A 20,866-nucleotide genomic window follows, 5' to 3' on the forward strand; every position below is an offset into this window, starting at 1 on the left:
ATCCTGTGCCCTCTGTCACAGCGTGCAGAGAGATAGCTCCTTTATCCCAGGAGTTGCCCTCTAGGCCTTTGTCCTGACTCCAGGGAGAAAGGGTTACATAATGTCCATCAAAAAAGCCTTAATTATCTTTCAAACAGCATCCCAGAACAATGGTTTACTCAATGCTAGAAGGACACAAGAGATGGAAAAGAAATTTTTGTCTCATGCCTTTAAAGCCAAAACTCATTTTTGGCCGAATCACATCCTTGTTTGATTGCTAATTGTGTACATGTGTACATGGCCTAAACATTTACAATTGATCCTAGTTTGGGGAGTATGTAAGTTTATTGAGGTGCTCTACTTGACTTTGAGGGAAGATCTGAGAGGTGTAGGAACAATTGTGAGGACAAGAGAGATGTGAAAACATTAAGCCATTTTATTGACATTTTCATATCCCTGCCACTAGAAACTAAGTGTATTTGGTAAGACCCTTGCTATCTGTACATTCTATCTACAGCTATAGTGTGGGTTGCCTTAAAATGAGTACTTCCATGTGTCTAGACAAAAATTAGCTATGGCCAGGAAGATAAAGACTATTGGGTAATTTTACAAACTTTTGCCACTTGATCAAATTATAAGTAATCTATTAGTATTTGTTCCTTTGATGCTTTTCACAGGGTTCTGTTATCAGAGCTGCTATCAGAGCTGATGACTATAATTAGGTTTTAATACTATCTATAATGAAATTCTGGTGTAAAAAATTTGAGTCTTTTTCAGATGATTGACCTCATTCATGCATTCATTCATTCATTCCTTCATTCATTTCTTTCTTTATTTTGTTTTATCCAACAGAGAACTTCATCCAAATGGACTCCCTCCTTCATACACAATCATACTATTGTTTAGACTTCTTCCAGAAACTCCTAGTGATCCTTTTGCAATTTGGCAAATTACAGACAGAGATTACAGACCACAAGTTGGAGTTATTGCAGATCGTAAGGGACTTTATCCTATGTTAAGGCATAAGTAAATTTTTGTAAATGTTTTTTCTTTCCTCTTTAGAAATGTTATGAATATATATATGTGTTTGTACAGATATATTTATTGACTTGGTATATATTTTATGTTTACGCTCATTCAAATAACATGACAGCAAATATTCAGATTGCATCTTATCAGGACTGAAACGATTCTATTTCATTTTTCTCATTTATTTATTTTTAAAATTTAACTTTTCTTTGACAATTTTGGAGTATATAGTGAATCTTAGTTCTTTTCATCTCCATTATCCCCTCTCATCTCCCTTTTCTTCTCTGCTGAAATCATTCTTCCCACAAACCCTCTCCCCCTTAGTCTTTTGTCTTGTTGGTGAAGCACTCAGTTTGACTGGGATTATATAGATGAGCATGGGTGGGAAGTTACTGGAATTTGGGCAAGTTTTCAGTGGCTACCCCACTGAAGGGAACTACACCCTGTTCCCAAGCGACCATTAATTGGCAGTAGTTGTTCATGGAGAGGTAGGGAGGGCCTCATGAGCCCTCCTCTATCCATGATGAGGTGTTAATGGACCCAGTCTTGTACAGGCACTGTGAGGGTATCCACAACTGACATGAGCTCATGAGTACAATGGGCACGCCATGCTTAGAAGCCATTTGTTTGTTTTTGTAGCAGATTTTTCTGTCCTCTTGTTCTTACATTGTTTTTGTCCCCTGTTCTTCGGTGTTCCCTGAGTCTTGGAAGACATGATATAGATGGTTTCGTTAGGGCTGAGCACTCTACCATCACTTATTCTTGGCACTTTAACTAGTTATGAGTCTCAACATTAACCTCTGTCTGCAGAAGTATGAAGCTGTCTGATAAAGACAGAAAGCCGCATTAAATATTCTTATGAACATGAATATTCAGAAGGTAGTCTGACAGCCTGTTCATTTATCAAGGAATAGAAATAGATTCCCCTCTGATTCTGGCCAATGACTTCCTCAGCTGTGGGATTCTTACCAGGTATACAGTTGCAGGCCTGAAATCCCTCTCATGGAGTTGGTCTCAGAGTCAACCAGAAAGTGGTTGGTTACACCAACGTAATTGTGCTGTTATTGTACAAGTGGGCACGTCTTCCCTGGCAGATAGTGAACATTTTTTTTTTATTGCAGTTTCTCCAGCAAGAACTATTTGTGTACTTTGAATAAGAAGCACACACCATGAATGTAATCTAACAACCATCTTATCTTGATTGCAGCTTCTAGCAAGACACTATCTTTCTTTAATAAGGATACAAGAGGCGAGGTCCAAACGGTTACATTTGACACAGAGGAAGTGAAGACATTATTTTATGGAAGTTTTCATAAGGTAAAAATGTAAGATTATCTGCGTCTTATTTTTAGAATATGAGTATGAGTTAAAAACCAAAACATAATTACCTTATTTCATTTAACGTTCTGCTAAATTAGAATTCTAGCTATGTCTTTTACAAATAAACTTTTATTTTAAATAATTTGATTAATTCAAAAGACAAAATTTAAATAAAACAATAAGTGCCATTAACGTTTTGATGTATTTCACTGGTATCTTTCAAAGTCTGAATCATATATATATATATATATATATATATATATATATATATATATATAAATGAAGCTCACCTGTTTTTCTGCTTACCATTTTTCTGATTTAAGATATGTTGCTATTTATGTGTATGTTTGTTTGATGATGTGAGCATATGCCATGTATGTAAGGCTGAACTTGGAGCTCAGAAGAAGGTGTTGGAGCCCCCTGGAGCAGGAGTTACCTGCAGCTGTGTGCTGCCTGACCTGGGAGCTGAGAACTAAATTCAAGTTCTCTGGAGGAGCAGCGGTGCTCTTAACCATTAACATACCTCTCTAGCGGTCTACTTACCATTTTATTGTAAACATTTCTGTCATTTATTTTGAGGATCTTAATAATTAAGTGGAGTATGTTTTAATAGGTCATGTTATAATTTTATAGAGAGCAGACACTTTCTTTTAAATTTTTTTCATTATTATAATTTACTACAATTTATTCAAATTTCATCCCAGCTGAGGCCCCTTCCCTCCTCTCCTCCCAATTCAACCCTCCTCTTCTATGCCCCCCACCCCCAGTCCAGGGATAGAGGAGGTCTCCTCCCCTTCTATTTGACCCTTCGTATCAGGCCTCATCAGGACTGGTAACACTGTCTTCCTCTGTGGCCTGGCAAGGCTACACCTTGCTTCATCTGAGGCTTGGTTTTAGGTCCTCTCCATGCATGGTCTTTGGTTGTAGTATCATTCTCTTCAGGGCCTCCAGGGCTCAGTTTTTATAGCTCTGTTGGTCTCCTTTTGGAACTCCTGTCTCCTCCAAGTCTTTCTATCTCCCCCTTCTTTCTTAAGATTGCCTGCCCTATGCCCAAAGTTTGGCTATGAATCTCAGCTGCTGCTTTGATACCTCGATCATTAGAGTCTTTCAGAGGCCAGAGAAGATACCTTTTTGTACCTAGTTGCCTATTAAAAAGTCACAAACATGTAAGCACACTGTAGAATAAACATTTTAAGTCCAAAATTAACAATAACTGTTAAAATAATTAAGGTAAATTTGTAATAGATTATTAAATGAACACACAGTCTAAAAAACACCATTCTCTTAATACAGAGCTTTCTAAATTATCACACCAAAGTTCTAAGATATACTTGAGATTGTTTATTCTTAGAGATCCTGAGTTTTTGAAGAACACTCAAGTGACACAGGACAGTAATGACATTGACTGTATTAGAAATGAAAACAACAATCTAGGTAGAAATACATTTTTAATTCTGGTTTGGATTGTGCTGATAAGAATAGAAATTATTATACTGATCAGCTAAAATTTTCCTGTGCATGACATGCAAAAGACAAGCCACAAAAACATGTCTAGTTCGTTCTGATCCCCAAGGGAAACAGAAGCGCTTTCCTTTGCTCTGGTAGGTCAGAGCAGCCTCTTCTTGCTTCATGCTCTTGAGCATGCTCAGTTTTTTCCCCTTACATTTTCTAATACATGAGTTAGATTCTTGTTTCCCCCTGTATGGAAAATACTATTAGTTCTTTGAGAATTTCTTTTTTCTTTTATTGAAAATAGACTTTTCCGATACACTGTATTCTGATTACAATTTCCCCTCCTCCTAATCCTCTCAGTTCTTCCCTACCTCCTCTCCCATCTGGATCAACACCTTTTCTATCTCTCATTAGAAAAAAAACAAAACAAAACAAAAAAAAAGACAGGCATCTAAGAGATGATAAGAAAAATAAAATAAGGTTAAGAAGAAACAAATATTAATGTGACAAAACATCAAAAAAAGAAAAAGAACCAAAGGAAAAAAAAAAAACGCAAGAGATGCATATAGATGCAGACATACACACATTCAGGGATCCCGTAAAAGCATCAAACCAGAAGACACAAGCTATACATAAAGGGCCCATAAGACAGTGAAAAAAGCTCCCATTAATTAACATAATGAGACAAAGAACCTCCAAAAGTACTGCTGAGTTTGTTTTCTGTTGGCCATCTAGGGCTTAGCATGGGCCTACCCTTCAGACTGGTTTGTTTCCTAGCAAGACTCTTGGAAAAAAACTAAGTTTCCTTTGCTTGTGATTGTCAATTGGAGACAGCTTCTGCTTTAGAGACAGTTGTGTCTGCTCACTTTTCCTTTCAGCCCTATGATCTCATCTGGTGCAAAACCATACAGGCTGTGGACATGCTGCCACAGTATTTGTGAGTTCATACGTGTGCCAGCCCCACTGTGTCTTGAAGACCTTGATATTTTGCTGTCCCCTATTCCCGCTGGCTCTAACACTCTTCTGCCTCCCTTTCCACAGAGTTCCCTGGGCCCTAATGGGAATGATTTTATGGAGACATCCCATTTAAGGCCAAGTGCTATAAGAGCTCTCACTTTCTACATAAATGTCCGGCTTTGTGTCTCTGTATTTGTTCCCATCTGCTGTAGGAGGAAGCTTCTCTGTGATGGCTGAGCAAGGCACAGATCTACTAGTGGAGTTGAATGTTCTTAGGAGTCATTTTATTGCTACATTCCCTGAGCAGAACAGTAGTTTTCCTTTGCGTCCCTGGCCTATCTAGCCTCAGGTTCTTGGTCACCCAAGCAGTGTTGGGTATGAGTTTCATCTCATGGAGTTGACCTTAACTCAAATCAGCTATTGGTTTTTTACTCCCACAAGCTTTGTGCCACTACTGTACCAATGTATCTCGCAGGCAGGTCACTATCATAGATTAAAGGGTTTGAAGCTGGGTTGGTTTTTACTCTTTCTCCTCTGGTAACGTACAGAGTACCTTCAGTACTATGAAAACTAGTCCATAGAGGTGAAGGCTCTAGGCAGGCAACAGCTTGATACATGTTTAATCAGTTAGGCCAGTGTTGCCTTCAGCAATAGCAGCTTAGTGTCAGTTTGTGGAAGATCACCAATATTCATGACAACAGTTGCTTGGGGGTTCCCGTGGAACCCGTTTGGCCAACAATTTGATTAGATGTAACCCATTCCCAACACTCTAAGCTTTGTTTGGTGATGAGGGATGTTTCCCCCGTTATTTGGTGATTTCATTTTGATAGCTTTCATATATGTATATATTACAGGAAGTGTCTACTGTGTTAGGTTTCCATACGAGCCCTCAAATGGCCCTGTGTTTCAGCTGTCTCTCCTCTGATTCCCTCCCATATCCTTTTCCTCCCTTCTGTTTGATCCTCCCAGTTCATCCCTCTCTTATCCATCCATAATAGAATAGATTCTTGATAAGGATGAAGGGCTTTCTTAATCTGGCTTTAAAAAGGCTTGCTTGTGGGTTTGGGAGGCAGCAATGATGACGATGCCAACATTAACAACGGTATAGCCTTAGAGAAAACACATAAGTCTCTAAGTGTTATAATATTGCTTAAAATTTTGCATATTTTGATACAGTGCAGTAGATGAGTTTTTCCTTGGGAAAGCAAATTGTAGTTTGGGGATGTGACTGTCTTTGACTCATCCCAATCCAGTAGGAGATGTTGATTCTGGCAGAGTTCTTAGGAACAGCCTTGGCTCATTAATAAGCCTATTAAAATTACAATCGAGTAGCATGTTGAGAAGGATGATTTTATTTTTCTTTCATAGTCATTGGAGATGCTAAGAATTTAATCTCTCAAACAATTTGTAATCATTTTGTAGCTATTTTAAAGTTTCCAACTTTCATGGAACCCTCCATTTTATTTAAGCCAAAAGAGCACTACTTTCAGAGATATGTACTGATAGTAATTAATTTTTTGCAAATCAAGATAAATTTTTCTTGGCATTATCTTTCTTGTACTGTTTGTCTTCCTAGAGAAGTGTTCATAGTTTTCATTTTTTTCTTCTCACTGGCTCTCTGTTTTCCCAAATTCTCTACCTCCTTCTATTTTTGTCTTCTCTCAATGAATTTTGTTGTTTGACAATTGCATACATATATTAAATTTTATATTTCATACATTTATGTATGTTCTGGTTACATTCCCAAACCCTCTTTTATTCCTTGCCGGCAGCACTTCTGCTTTATGAATCTCTTTTCCATATTTAGTAGGTTTTGATTAGCTTAGTGCTCATCAGAGTTTAACTTGGACCATCTCTATGAGCCTGGGTTTAGGGCTAACCAAAGAGACTGGTGGGCTCACCAGAAGGTATATGCTTGGACAGTATGTCTTCCCCTTCTCCCAGCATCTGTCAGTTGCCGGTAGATCTACAGAGAGTCTCAGGGTCCTGTGATCTTCTTCCCAATCCATAGCTGACATTTCGGAGGACCTCACTTGCTTGGGCCAAGCGCCAGTAAGCCCAGCTGCTGTAAGTGCAGGATTGCCATGACCATGACCTGTTTAGAAGATAGCATTTTATGGTTCCTCTCTTTATCTTCTAAGGCTTACATCCCCTCCCCCCCCCCCCCCCCCCCCCCGGCCTCTTCTTCCACAGGGTTTTCTGAGACTTAAGGGAGTGGTCTTATTTAGGGTGGAGGCCTCAACCAGCCTTTGTTCTCAGCATCTTGTGCTGTCACCAGGCCCCTACTTTCACTTTCATTCACTTTAAAGACCAACTTCCCTGATTAAGTCTGAGCAGCCTTTGTTTGGAGCTGGCTGGGCCAGACTATGGAACTTTCTTTTCTTCATACTTTTTTTTTTTAAACCTTTGCACTTTTTTCCTCCCCAGCATCATTCTATTCTTCTATTCTTCTATTCTATTCTATTCTATTCTATTCTATTCTATTCTATTCTATTCTATTCTATTCTATTCTATTCTATTCTATTCTTTTCTATTCTTTTTTTATTTTATACACAAGAGTGTTTACCTGTGTGTATGTGTACAGCATGAGTGGATGGTGCTCAAAGAGGCCAGAAGAGAGTGTTCAGTCCTATCAAACTAGAGTTACAGGTGGCTGTTAGCCACCATTTGGTTGTCAGGAACTCGTGTTCTTTGCAAAAGCACAAGTGTGCTTAGCCATTGAGCCATCAGTAAATCCCCTCCAATTATGTAACTTTAAAAATTTTTTTGTATTAATTACAGTTTATTCACTTTGCATCCCAGCTATAGCCTCCTCCCTTATTCCCTCCTAATCCCACCCTCTCTCCCTCATCTCCACCCATGCCCCTCTCCAAGTCCACTGATAGGGTAGGTCCTCCTCCCCTTCCATCTGACCCTAGCTTATCAGGTCTCAACAGGAGTGGCTGCATTGTCTTTCTCTGTGGCCTGGCAAGGCTGCACCACTGTCAGGGGGAGGTGATCAAAGAGCCAGCCACTGAGTTCATGTCAGGGACAGTCCCTGTTCCCATTACTAGGGAACCACCATTATCCATAAGGACAGTGGCTAACTGACATGAGTTTTCTTCTTTGACAATTTCATAATTGGAATAATTATGCATTTGGGTTACCCTCACTCTTATTTATCTCTCTCCAACTCCTGTCAGTCCCCCTCCTCTCTACAAATCTTTTTCTCATACTCTTGTCTTTGTATTTTATCTTGAGACCACTTGAGTTAAATCAAGGTGTCTATGTGACCATGAGTTTCAAAGTAGGCACTGGGGCCTGGGGACTCACTTGTAGTATACACTGAAGACAATGACTGCCCTCCCCCCAAATCTACTAGTAGCCAGTGACTATTAAGCAAGATAAGCTCTGGTCCTGTGAATTCTCCCCATCCATTCTTGACTGATTATAAGCTTAGTCTTCTTCAGGCCCAATGCAGGAAACCACAATCCTGAATTCTTGGGCTAGTGATTAATAGACCCACACTGAACTGTAATTATGAATAAGTTTAAAATGTAGTAAAATGAGTGAATGAATTATAGTAAAATGTGTTCTTAGGATGTGTTGATTTATGGTTCAGAGTGAAAGAAACGTGTATTTTGAATGATATAAATTAAAATGGTTTTGATTTTGCAATAACCCTTGTGAATATTTGTTTCTGTGGTTGTTCATAAGAACCAATAAAAAGTTTTAATTTTTGTCAGATATTAACTATCCCGGAAATGCTTATGCAATGTTCTTGAGCTCAATCTTAGTTGATAATCTCACGGATGTTTAAATTTTATTTTTAGCAAGCTATGAATGACTTTTATATAAAAACATGTAATTCCTATTTATCATAGATGTTATGAGCCAGTGTCTTGGTGGTGACTCCTTGTAGGAAAAAGATTTAGTTTTAAAATAAAACTTTAGAATTTTTTTTCTACTCTACCTGCTTCAGAGCAGTTAAATGTATTTTTGTTCTTTTTAACTTTCTGTCAGAAGTTTCAGAGTGATCATCAAGCTCTTGCTGACTTGTGCTGAGGTAGTGCAATCCATAAGCCTAACTGTGAAGCCAACGGTTTCCCACAACTGTTTTCTTCCTTGCTTCAGCGCAAATGCTTCACTAATTTTCTGTACCAATAGATCACCTAATGCTCCCCATCTTCAGTAGCAGACGCAGCACAGTCAACCCCTACTCCTTTCCTTAAATGAGTCTTGAGTTCTGTTGATTTCCAGGTTTGACTATTGATGATGTTCAGACTCTTACATGTTAGGGAGCTGTGAGGGATATAGCAAAGAGGTGGAGGTGAATGAATCAGAATTGGCAGCCGTGGAAGATACCTATAACTATTTTGCATTGAGTGAAACATGTTAGTGGTTTATTAACCTCTGCTTAATTCTTTTACAGTTTACAAAATTCTTCCATGCACTGCACCCTCTCAGGGAGTGTACGAAGTGGGGAAACTTGAAATCATGCCCATGTGCATGGGTGATAGACTCTGAAGGGCATCGAGGGGATAGTAAAGTTTCATGTGCCACTACTGACTTCAAAATCTGGGTTCATGGATTTTTAACCCGAGACCCTTGGCTTAGGATGAAAATGTTTAAGAAACAATGTATAGGAGTAGATCTTGGGGAGAGGAATCTGGGGGAAAGGAGGAAAGGGAAACTGCAGTTGAGATATATTATATGAGAGGAAAAGAAATAATTAATAAAGAGTTAATATAAAAACACAGAAGTCAGCTTATTTTTTAAGAGAACTTTCATAATGTAAATTAATTATCTTTTTAGGTCCATATTGTAGTGACCTCAAAGAGTGTTAAGATCTATGTTGACTGCTATGAAATTATAGAAAAAGACATCAAGGAAGCTGGAAATATCACAACTGATGGCTACGAAATTCTTGGAAAGCTTCTTAAAGGAGAGAGGAAATCAGCAACAGTAAGTAATGTATTATGATGTTTCTGATGATTAGGGCCTTATGGTAATATTGACATGGTGCTTCCTAAATCTCTCAGTGAATTTATTATTTATTTATTTATTTATTTATTTATTTATTTTTGTCAGTGTGTTTTAAATAGAAACATTTGTTAGTCACTTTAAGATGTGGGAAAATTTGCTATGAAAGAAACATGATAATGACTTTTTTTTTGACTACTGCAGTCAAAATAAGATACCCAGGCAACAAGAAAGACTATGTAATCTTTTAAAACAAAGTCATACTGGAAAGAAACAAGGCAAATAACTGCTTACATACCCGGCAAGGTCACGATAGTTCTGTTTTTCCAAAATAATTGTTAGTCTGAATTTGTGCCACTGGGACATGAAGCCTCTGTGGACCTTAGCTGTGCTTGTCACTCAGATTGTTCTGTCTTAGGATCGCGGTGTGTGTTAGGGAAGCCAACTGACATCCTCTATCAGGTTTCATTGCCTTGGGCTCAAGGGAAGCACATGGCCCTCTATTCATGATAGATGCAGAAGTGGAGACTAAGTCTAAGGCTTTCACTAGCCCAGGCTCCTTAGACATCTTAAATGTCAGCCAATAGACATTGTCCTAGAAGCTAACAGTTTTGGCTTCTTATAATTATTTTTGAATTTCATTATTTTATTTTTCTTTGATAGATAGGATGTTCCTTTAGATTTAAAAGGGAATATACTTTTTCCTTTTTGCTTTATAATATGGGGACAATTAGTTCAAGTTTAATATAATTTTGATTGACCCAAACTTTTGATCAATATTGGCTTTGATATTTAAATAAAACTATAATCAAATGTTGTATGACCATACTTTGGAACTAGTCATTGATGTCCAGTGGGTTCATCAGTGATTACATAACTGAAGAAGATGTCTTCCCTTCCCCCAGGATTTATCAGTAACTAACAGTTCAACAGGGAGAGGTAGGGCCTCGGGAACCTCTTGCTGATCCCTGATTGACAGTTGACAGGCCCAGTCTTATGGAGGCCAATTGCAAGCATCCGTAGCTATAGTGAAATGACTGTTTCACTTGTGTTATACCCAGGAAACATTTCATAGCTCTTCTCCCTGTCTTCCAGATCTTACATTCTTTCTACCCTGTCCTTTGCAATTTTTCCTGGGCCATAGAAGTGTGTCATAAATGTCCTGCTCAGGATCATGCACTCACCATCATGTATTCTCAACACCTTCGGCAGCCATGTATCTCTGAATTCACTGTCACTCATTGCAAAGAGAAACTTCTCCAATTAAGGCTGGGAATGTATTTGTCTATAAATATTTAGACAGCAGATTAGTCCCATGATAATTTAAGAAGTGTATTAAGTTTACTGCTAGAGCCTAAGACATCCTTAGTCATGGATTTCTGACTAGGTTTACAGTTTAAATTCCCTCTAGTAGAGCAGACACCAGGTCCTATCAGAGAGCAGTTGGTTACTTGCTTGGTGTTGTAGTTTGTAGAGTTGTGAGCAGGGTGAGGTGTCAATGTCTTTTTTTCCCCCAACAGCTTCTATGGTACCTTCTGGCTGCAGGAGGAAATCATCAAAGAATGGTTGGGTTCCCCCCCTGCCCCAAACAGTTCTACTTAAATTCTAAAAAGACAGAAGCCATATGCTTCACTGAAATTGTTCAGTTGAGAACCTTAAAAATTATTAGTCTAGACCTCCCCCATCAGTGGACTTGGGGAGGGACATGAGTGGAGAAAGGGAAGGGAGGGTGGGATTGGGAGGGGGGGAGGGAGGGAGCTACAGGGGGATACAAAGTGAATAAACTGTAATTAATAAAAATAAAAAATAAAAAATAATTATTAGTCTAGGCTGGTTGTGGTGGCACATGCTTTTCATCCAAGTACTCAGGAGGCAGCAGGAGAATCTCTGAGTTCAAGGCCAGCATGGTCTATAAAGTGAGTTCCAAGACAGCCAAGGCTATATATATGGAGAATCTTTGTCTTAACAAACAAACAAACAAACAAAAAACACAAAACAACCACAATAAATTAGTGTATTCCTACATAATAACTTCTAAAGCACAGATCATCAACTGTAGAATAAGATGACAGTTTCTTTAATATTACTGTTCTACAAAGACATACCTTTAAAGATCGATTTAAATGTGTGCAGTATTCAAATTAATTTAAATACAGAAACTAATATTTTTAAATATCTCATTCAAACATTTCTTTTCAGCTAGTGAATCAGGAATAGGATCTGGTCAGATGCAGTTCCCACTACTGTCTCTTTTAGGCATACTTTTTTAATGCTTTTCCTCACACAAGCATCACAACCCTCTCAAGAGTGCAAGCTCTTGGGAGAATCTGCCTGGAATTGGCAAGATTAAAATGTTTAAACCTAAACCGTCTTCCTGCATGCTTAGCTGATGTTGCTGTTTGGTTGTTCGCAGTTCCAAATCCAGAGCTTTGACATTGTCTGCAGCCCTGTGTGGACCAGTAGAGACAGATGCTGTGATATTCCCTCTAGGGTGAGTAAGCCCTGTCTTGGCTTTGAGTTCCCAAGAGGGAGCCTTTCTGATGCAAATGGCCTGGGAGAGGAAATAGCACTCAGCAGCTACAGCTCTAGATTGGAGCCCAGGGATATGCATGTGTGTGTGCACTCATGCCAGGACTCTTGGGACCCTTTGCTGGAAGGATAGGAATGCACAAGACCATATCTGGAAATTGTCTCAACAACAGCCAGGAAAGTCATGCTGAGTCAATGTGTTTGATAAAACGACTTACTGCGGACCTCCTACTGCTTAACAGCCCTTTACTAAATAAGCTATCACTTTTCTGGATAACTAAGGATCTTTAGATAGAAGGAATACATACATGCATATATACGTACATACATAAATACGTGTGTGTGTGGTGTATAGGCATATAGGTAATAGCTTTAAAGTTTAGTGTTGGTGATACGAAGCTTTTGGCAAGCGCAGCTTCATGCATCTGCCAGATAAATGTATACTATTAAATAGTTAGTGAACATTTATTATAAATAGTCAATTCTTCAATATGATAGTGTTGTAGTAAAAAGCAAGGACCTGTGAAAGACAGTGAGGGAAATGAGCAAATAGATGCACTGGATCTCCCTGATTCTGGGCTTTTCATTTGAGGATTTAACCAAAGATAGACTGGACATAGTAACAAAGACTGAATCTATTGAACTTATAAGCATAATTCTTGCTCTAATGTTTTCCTGACTGGGATATTTGTCAGCCTCACGCAGACACTTTATTGTCATTATTTCCTAAACAGCATAATAAAACAGCTATTCATAGCACTATATTGTATTGAGTAACCTAGACGTGATCTCAAGCATGCAGGAGAATGTACTTAGGCTCCATGCAAAAACTGCAGCATTTTATATAAGGGACTGTAGTATCCTTAGGTGCTGGTGTTTTCAGGAGGTCCTGGATCTTTACCCCTCAGATACCTAAGGATGATCTGGGTTATGAGCAGGGCCCTTGGATGAAGACCAAGTCAAGGCAAAGGGATGGGGAGTGATGGCAGGTGCCATCAGCTTTCAGTGTTAGGAGAGTTAAGCAGAGGTCGGTCGCAGGGAAGTGAAGGAACATACTATGTGGACGACAGATGCAGACACTCCACCTCTAAGGCCCACAGTGCTCCAGTCGTCTGAGGAATGTGACCTGGGTTGGTGGTGCCGGGGCATAGGACAGTGAACTAGGGACGTGGTACAGAATGGGACACACACTGGCTAACAGAACAGAGAGAGGCTTGAAGACCATGGAAAGGGCTTTGCATTTTTTTTCCTGAATAAAACAGAAGCTGACTTTTAAGATATATAGCATTTCTATAATGGGGAATAAAGAAAATTGGGCTAAATGACCAGTGGTCCCGCTAACCTTATTAACATTTCTTGGTTATCTGTGATTTGCTCAAGTATAGTACAAAGGGGCTGAGGAAGTTCTAATGTTAGATCATCTATAAGAGATGGTGAGCTAGCAGCGATTGCTTTCAGTTGGGAAAAGGATTCTCATAAATGTAAACAGGACCACTGGATGGGGTGTCAACCTCCACTTCTCACTAAGTTTACATACAAATGATCTTTTCAAACTTCAGAGAGACGAAGCAAAATGCCCTGCTCTTCCGAATGCTTGCACGTGTACGCAGGACAGCGTTGGACCTCCAGGCCCCCCAGGCCCCGCAGTAAGGAAACAGAGATTGTTACCTGTCATTGTTGTTATGCCTTGAAAGTTTTCTTTGGAGTGGCTCTTTGGAGTGGTCACCTGTTTGTCAGTATGGAGGCCCTAAGATGCTTTTTTATCCATTTGTGTTTTTGATGATAAGAGTATGCTATAATATTCCCAGCTATCTTTATAAAAGAATCAACTTGTGCAAGTTGTCCTCTCATTTCCACACATGTGCCTTGCTTGGTACACATGTTCCTCAACCCCCACGCACAAACAAATAAATTAATAAATGTAATAAGCATTCTTTTTTAAAAAGAGGAAGAGGATTTGACTTGAGTGCTTGGACCTTTTCTCTGGCTACTCAGACAATGACATTGGCACTCTTCAAGTCTGGGTTTCCATGTGCAAATACGAGACCTTGGAAATGTCTTCTATCTCCTGAAAAAAATTTTTTTTTGTATGAATGGAGTAGAGCCATGGTTTGGGGAGCTGGCCAAGAACAACTTGCTTAGAACCTAAAACATATCTATCTGACCTAGCAGACACACCATAAACATAACATACAGATGACATTCAAATATATGGTCGCAGTATGAGCACTTGGAGAAAGTACTGGAACTTGGAATAAATTGAGTGATGATATTATGGCCTGACACTCTGCAGATGGGGATGGGAGACTAAGAAAACACAAAGGGAAACACTGAAAATGGCAGTTATGAAAGAGCACACTGATCAATCAGTGTGTAACTCCTTGATTTAGGGTTGATTTCTAATAGTTGACTTGAGCTCCATTGGGGAGCAGAAGTGATTGCTCTAACCTCCGGTATTTTAAGAAAATAGGTTATTGATATAGGAGTAACACAAAGATAGTGAGAACACCAGTCTTTGTGGTACTTGGGACGTGGGTTATAGCAAATGATTTGATTTTAGTTTTATTACAAAGCAACTTTTTATGTACAGATTCAAAATGTCCCTGGAATTAGTATCATAAATCTGAGAGGCACCTGGCATATGTCTTGGATATGACAGATACTTCTTGGATTTTTTTTCTCTGGTTTTGAGGTACTGTTATTTGTTGTCCCTATCATATTTAATTTGACTTTATTTGTTGGTCCTTGAATTCTTGTTTTGTAAGTGTATGCTCCGAGGTCTTGAGAGATTTGGATACTTTCCTTGAAGAATCTAATTCTTTTGGTTGTTTTTCTTAGAGAATGTAATTCATATAATTCTCAAATAATTCTTTTCATTCAAGTGCTGTGACTAACACCAGGAAACACAGAATGTGAAGTTGTGATATTCTATTTCCCTGTATGTGTGTGTGATACACATTTATTTCTTAGCCATGCTGGAGCTCAAATCATGGCTTTGCACATGCTAGGGAAGTGTCTAGGGAAGAGTTCCAGCTCAGCTTTGATGTGGCAATTTCTCTTTAATATTTTGAAAATAACAGTGTAAGTATTGACCATTAGGGAATGCATTCCTTCTCAAATAACTTTTTTTTTTTTATAAAATAACTTCTGTTTTCCTTATTCTCACACCAAAATGGGTTTCTTTTCTGTGTTTTAGGGAGGACCTGGTGCAAAAGGCCCCAGAGGTGAAAGAGGCATCAACGGGGCAGTTGTAAGTACATTTAATACTCTAAGTATTCATTGCTATGTTGAAGTCTAGTTGTTTGAATGTCCTTGGAGGTGGTATTTGACACTGGGCAAGTTACTTTTGGTTTAGTGTACAACAACTTACATTGCTATTCTTGGTTTTACATGTAATGAACACGTATTGCAGATTAAATATCATGAAATTTGAACTTTGAGCTCATGGAAATCTATGAATACAGATATAGCACATACTATATGATGTTTTTTTTTACTTTAAAAAGTCTACTTTTAATAAGACTATTATTGAAATGTAAGTTTTCTTGTGAATTTATTGCATATTCCACTTTTTAAACACGTAATAAAGGAAACTAAAAATGGCATCAATACAGTTTTATACAAGTAGATACTTTAACATTTTTGCAAAGACTAAGGAATGATGCCTTTATGCTCTGAAGAGAAGCCTCTGAATGTTCTCACTGGAAGGTATTACATCATGTTCTTCTTCTTTCTCTTTTCCTCACATATTTTAGGGTCCTCCAGGTCCTCGTGGAGACACAGGCCCTCCAGGTCCCCAGGGTCCTCCAGGCCCCCAGGGACCCAATGGACTCTCCATTCCAGGGGAACAGGTAAGCATAAAGGCTTTCTATAGTAAATGAAAATGTTGGCTTTGCAACATTCTTCTTTTTTTTAATCTTGTTTTGTTGTGTCTCCCCTCAGCTGTTTTTGGTACCAGGGTTTGAACCTAGAGCCTCATAGATGCTATGCAAGATCCCTACAATTTATGTACCATCCCCATCCCTTTATAAGCTTCCTATTTGGAGACAGGGTTTTGAGTTCACTCTGTGGTCAGGGCAGGATTTGAACTTCTGATTCTTCTGCCTCAGTCTCCCTAGTTGCTGGGATGACAGCCCTGAGCCACCAGGAATGGTTTCTCTGCAATATTTTTTTATGTTGTTCTAAATTCAAATGTTTTCCAGGAAAATGCAAGGCTAGCCACTCAGATGATGTCTTCTGATGAATATTATTTTAGATATGTAAATGGGAGATGCAATAAGTAACTGTATGGAAAATTGTCCCTCTTATTTGATCTCTCAAAACTTTCTGAAAGCAATGCACATATCACTTTTGTTAAACTATATTCCTTCAAAGTAAATACATTATCCCATAATTATATAACAGTACCATAACATTAAGTAGAAACTAAGCATGGCATTTATTGCTTAGAAAGTGTTAATTAAAAAAAATGGGTTTATCTTCTTTCAATACAGAGTTATGTGCATGTCTCTGAATTTCTACTTACAAAGTAATACAATGCACAAGTGACTCCTTTATTCCTGACAAATTTAATCTCCATAATAGCTGAGAACCATCTTCTCACTGTCCACTCTAGGGTCGCCAGGGAATGAAAGGTGATGCAGGAGAGCCAGGGCTTCCGGGCCGGACAGTGAGTTCTTAAAATTACCCCTCCTTTTTCTTTCTTTCTTTCTTTCTTTCTTTCTTTCTTTCTTTCTTTCTTTCTTTCTTTCTTTCTTTCTTTCTTTCTTTCTTTCTTCCTTTTTCCTTTTCCTCTTTCTTTCCTTCCTTTCTTCCTTTCTTTTCTTTCTTTATCTTTATCTTTATCTTTTTTTTTTTTTTAACTTATAATGCTCTGTTGAAAAGGTTGTCTTTTGAGTGTTGCAATTTTGTTTGAGATGGGTGGAGTTTGCTAGGTGGGAAGGAGCAGGGAGAATCTGGAGAAAGGGAAAAGCCTGAACAGAATATATTATATGAAAAAAAAAAGATTTAAAAAAAAAGCCAACCAAGCTTGAGTAGGGAAGGGCCAGCCTGTGTGTGTGCCTCACTGGAATCGCATTTCATACTCTGCTCTCACTCTTCAAGTACATGCTGTTTAATTCTGATATTGCCTTGCTGACTAATGTCTACATGTCTGCACTGTGTTTGGCCATAGTCTTCTGTTTCTTTTCAGAGCTGTCAAACTTTTTTTTTTTAATTTTTGAAGACCACTAAGAATCTTTTTTTTTTTAAAGCACAAACAGTATATTACTGTACACTTATTGTTTACTCCATTTCATGTAGGGAACCCCAGGATTACCTGGCCCACCAGGACCAATGGGACCACCAGGAGACAGAGTAAGTTTTGGGCCTATAACATGTATCAGTTACAAAATCCTCACAATCCTGTATGCATAGTTGGAGATGTGGAACTCACATATATTTTGGAGAGCTTCAAAGCTATTATCAGTGGACCAACCAACATCAGATCCAACTTGAGTTCCCTTAAAGAAACTGATGGCACTTTGGGAGGAAGTAATTGAAATTTTAATTTTCATAAATTTATAGTTGTTATTTTTTTAAAAAGCCCAGTAAATACCTTTTTAACTGATCAGAAAGCCATTCAAGAGACTCAGGAAATTGTTTTAGATCCTGAAATTGAAATCGTTACATCACTTGGAAGGTAGCCTTAACTCTCACAGCATTTTCTTTCAAGTCCTGATGAACTCCCTACACGTTTAGATGGCAAGTGCCGCTTCTGAGGTTGCTTCTGGTGTAAAGAGCTGGTACTTGGTAGAGACATGCTCTGCTTGTGGCAGTATCCAAGTTTGCCCTTGACTGCCGTCAGTAAACATGTGATTTGTTGACCTTACTATCCACAAGTCATCTCCGGCAAGGAGCTGTCACTCCGAGGAGCAGTAGTTCACCAAGATGACTCAAAATAGTGGGCGATGTGCTCCCGAGTGTTATTCCCACGCTTCCTCTGACATTTGGGAGAAACGGACAAGTCACAGAGCAAGCTGTAGACTCTGATAACGGGTTTGGAGACCCGGACTGGCGTATTTGTACCTCAGCAACTTTTTAAAGTGGCGGTTGGGGCATATAGATGGTTCAGGTTTTACCATTGTTCCAATTTCTTCATTAGAAGAAGAATGGAGGTGAAAAGAAAAGGCAACACCTCAGCCTTTTCCATAAAAACAAAACAAAACAAAACAAAACCTTAATGTGGCGCTGAGAAAGTGGCAGTGGGCTGGATTGCTGCCGAGGGCTGGCTGCACATATGGTCACAACCCATCTCAGTGTGTGCTTCAGGGGGAGGTGGGGTGGTTCCCGAGACTCACCCCTCACCACAGGCGCTCAGGAAGCCACTGCACCTGGGAGGGTGAGGCATTGGGACGACTGTGCTTTTCTTCTCTGAAACTCTAACCCCTGTCCAACATTCCTGTGAGGCTGCTCTGGTCTCCTGGGGTGAAGATGAGGAAAAAAAATTAAGAAGTCATTTCCTTGCGTCTTTCACAGCCCTACTCACCTGCCTGTTGCTTAGTAAAATGCCTCTGAGGCAAAAAAAAAAAAAAGGCATACAGAAGAGGAAGGACATGAACAATTTTATAGGGCAAGAGAGGTTGTGGGTATAAGATCTTGCCTTCCCCCACAAATAAGAAAGTAACAGGTACTCAGAGATGGAAATTGAAGGAAAGCGAGGCCAAGGACCATGGAGATACAGGGTTCTGCCAGTGGGGATGATTTCTAAATGAGGAACAACAGAAAAATCCCATGCACATATATCTAATATATACATTTATGTAAAATGATCACTAGTCTCTTTCAACATTGTTATACAGGTGGACACAGTGATAATGTTTGCAGGCTTGCAGTGTGATGGTCTGCAAGTGGCTTCAGATAACCCTTTTAAAGATGCCAGATTAAATCTCCCTCTTCGCAATTTAGATATGTTCCTCAAAAACATAGTTGGCCAGGAAGTCCAAAGCATGACTATAGATGATTTAAAAAAAAATACGATACTCCCCAAAAGATGAGAAAGAGTGTACTAGGCAGCAGATCTCTGCGTATGTTTAGATGGAAGAAATTCCATTCTGACCGTCTCAGCAAAGCTACTGGAACATTTTTGTGTCTTAAGTGGCTCTCAGAAGTAATGTTGATTTTGTATCAGATGGACTCCGAGTCTGGTTTTTATTAAGCAGGCCTAGCTCCTTCAGCGTGCAGACTGGAAGTTTATCCCTTCAGGTTTCTGAAAAGATTTCTTTATTGGGATATGGAGTATTTCTAAAACTCCCTTAAATAAAACCTTTACAGTTTCTGATATTGTGAAGTCAGTGGACTGAGAAATATGGAGACTGAATAATCATGGACAAAAACAATAAGTTTTTCATGAATGACTTATTTTTTTTTTTTGAAACCAGACTGGCCCAGAACTCACAGCAATCCTCCTGTCTCAGCCTCCCAAATGCTAGAATTACAGGCTTGGGTCGACCGTGCCTGGTACTGATCATTCTAATTCTCTGTAGAAATTGGGACAAGAATCATTTCTGACAGAGGAATGCAGCAACCATAAACAGCAAACTGACTCAGAAGTCCTCGGCTGGGTTTCAGAGATCTGTTGTTGGGAATGAAAGCTAACTAGGTAGCGGGTGACTCACGCCAGGCAGAGGTCACTTGGCACCGTTCACAGAGAAAGAGCACAGCAGTGCGGACACAGGAGCCAAAGGGCAGCCCTGCAGGGAGGGGCACCCTGCCCTTCCCTTGCTGCTTACACTGACACAGCCCTTGCTGCTTACACTGACACAGCTCGGCCCTGCTGACGAAGGGAGAAAGCTTGATGCTGGTTGTGAGAATGGAGAGCTTCCTTTTCTCTTTGGGTGGGCAGCAGCTGATACAGATTTGCCCCTTTTGGAGGGCAACTGCTTAGCAGAAAGGGCCAATTCATCCTTCCCCCTTCTTTGCATTTTTGAAGAAGTAAAAACCAGCATCTGCCTTCTTTGAAAAAGATTAGCTTCACAATTAAAATGGTTTTACTTGTAACAAATGAATGAGCACAGGAACCGGTTACTCAGTAAAATGTGAATTGAAATGATTTTTTTCTTCCCCTCACTCAGACTTCATAGTGAAAGCTTACCTACTAAACACCAAATTGTACTCAGTATTTTTTGTCGTCCTTTCACCCTTAGTGATCTATTTAGGCTCGTTTTATTTCCCTCCTAACGTGTTATTTCATTTTCCCACTAGGGTTTCACTGGGAAAGATGGCGCAATGGGACCCAGAGGTCCTCCTGGGCCGCCGGTAAGGGCCGAGCGGGTTATATTGCCTCTATCGTGGTCTCCTGCCTTCTTTTCCTTTCTTCCTACTTTGCTAGGACAGATGACCTGATTTGAGTTTCCGTCCCTCTGTGCTGTGGGGTATATTGTTACAGAAGCTGCTTGTTTCTGTTTTATAAATCAGAAGGTGCTAGAGAAAACAGATATGTCAAAATACAGACGTTTCATCAAGTTATGTTCGAGATAAAAATCTCAGCTTGACTTGGCCGCTATCTGGCTAGTCTCTTGATTTTCTTCCTTAGTGGGTGGTTAGGTTCAGAGGCTCAGTAGTTAGCTCCTGAACCTGAGGTCTACAGCTTAAACAAAGG

The 20,866-nt window shown here is 39.4% G+C and overlaps 1 protein-coding gene across 5 annotated transcripts in view; it reads left to right on the forward strand.

The window, feature by feature from the left end:
- The window catches only part of Col12a1 (collagen type XII alpha 1 chain), a 114,918-nt gene that overhangs the window by 84,012 nt on the left and 10,040 nt on the right, over positions 1–20,866 (forward strand). For all 5 annotated transcript variants that reach the window (XM_060384709.1, XM_060384712.1, XM_060384710.1 and 2 more), the window contains 10 exons: positions 832–974; positions 2,216–2,325; positions 9,532–9,681; positions 12,113–12,190; positions 13,788–13,874; positions 15,425–15,478; positions 15,984–16,079; positions 16,844–16,897; positions 17,530–17,583; positions 20,470–20,523. In XM_060384709.1, the coding sequence (XP_060240692.1) occupies positions 832–974; positions 2,216–2,325; positions 9,532–9,681; positions 12,113–12,190; positions 13,788–13,874; positions 15,425–15,478; positions 15,984–16,079; positions 16,844–16,897; positions 17,530–17,583; positions 20,470–20,523 (880 nt within the window). The remainder of the gene's footprint in view (positions 1–831; positions 975–2,215; positions 2,326–9,531; positions 9,682–12,112; positions 12,191–13,787; positions 13,875–15,424; positions 15,479–15,983; positions 16,080–16,843; positions 16,898–17,529; positions 17,584–20,469; positions 20,524–20,866) is intronic.

The sequence above is a fragment of the Meriones unguiculatus genome, chromosome 6 (assembly GCF_030254825.1).
Source record: "Meriones unguiculatus strain TT.TT164.6M chromosome 6, Bangor_MerUng_6.1, whole genome shotgun sequence".
NCBI classification, from domain to species: Eukaryota; Metazoa; Chordata; class Mammalia; order Rodentia; family Muridae; genus Meriones; species Meriones unguiculatus.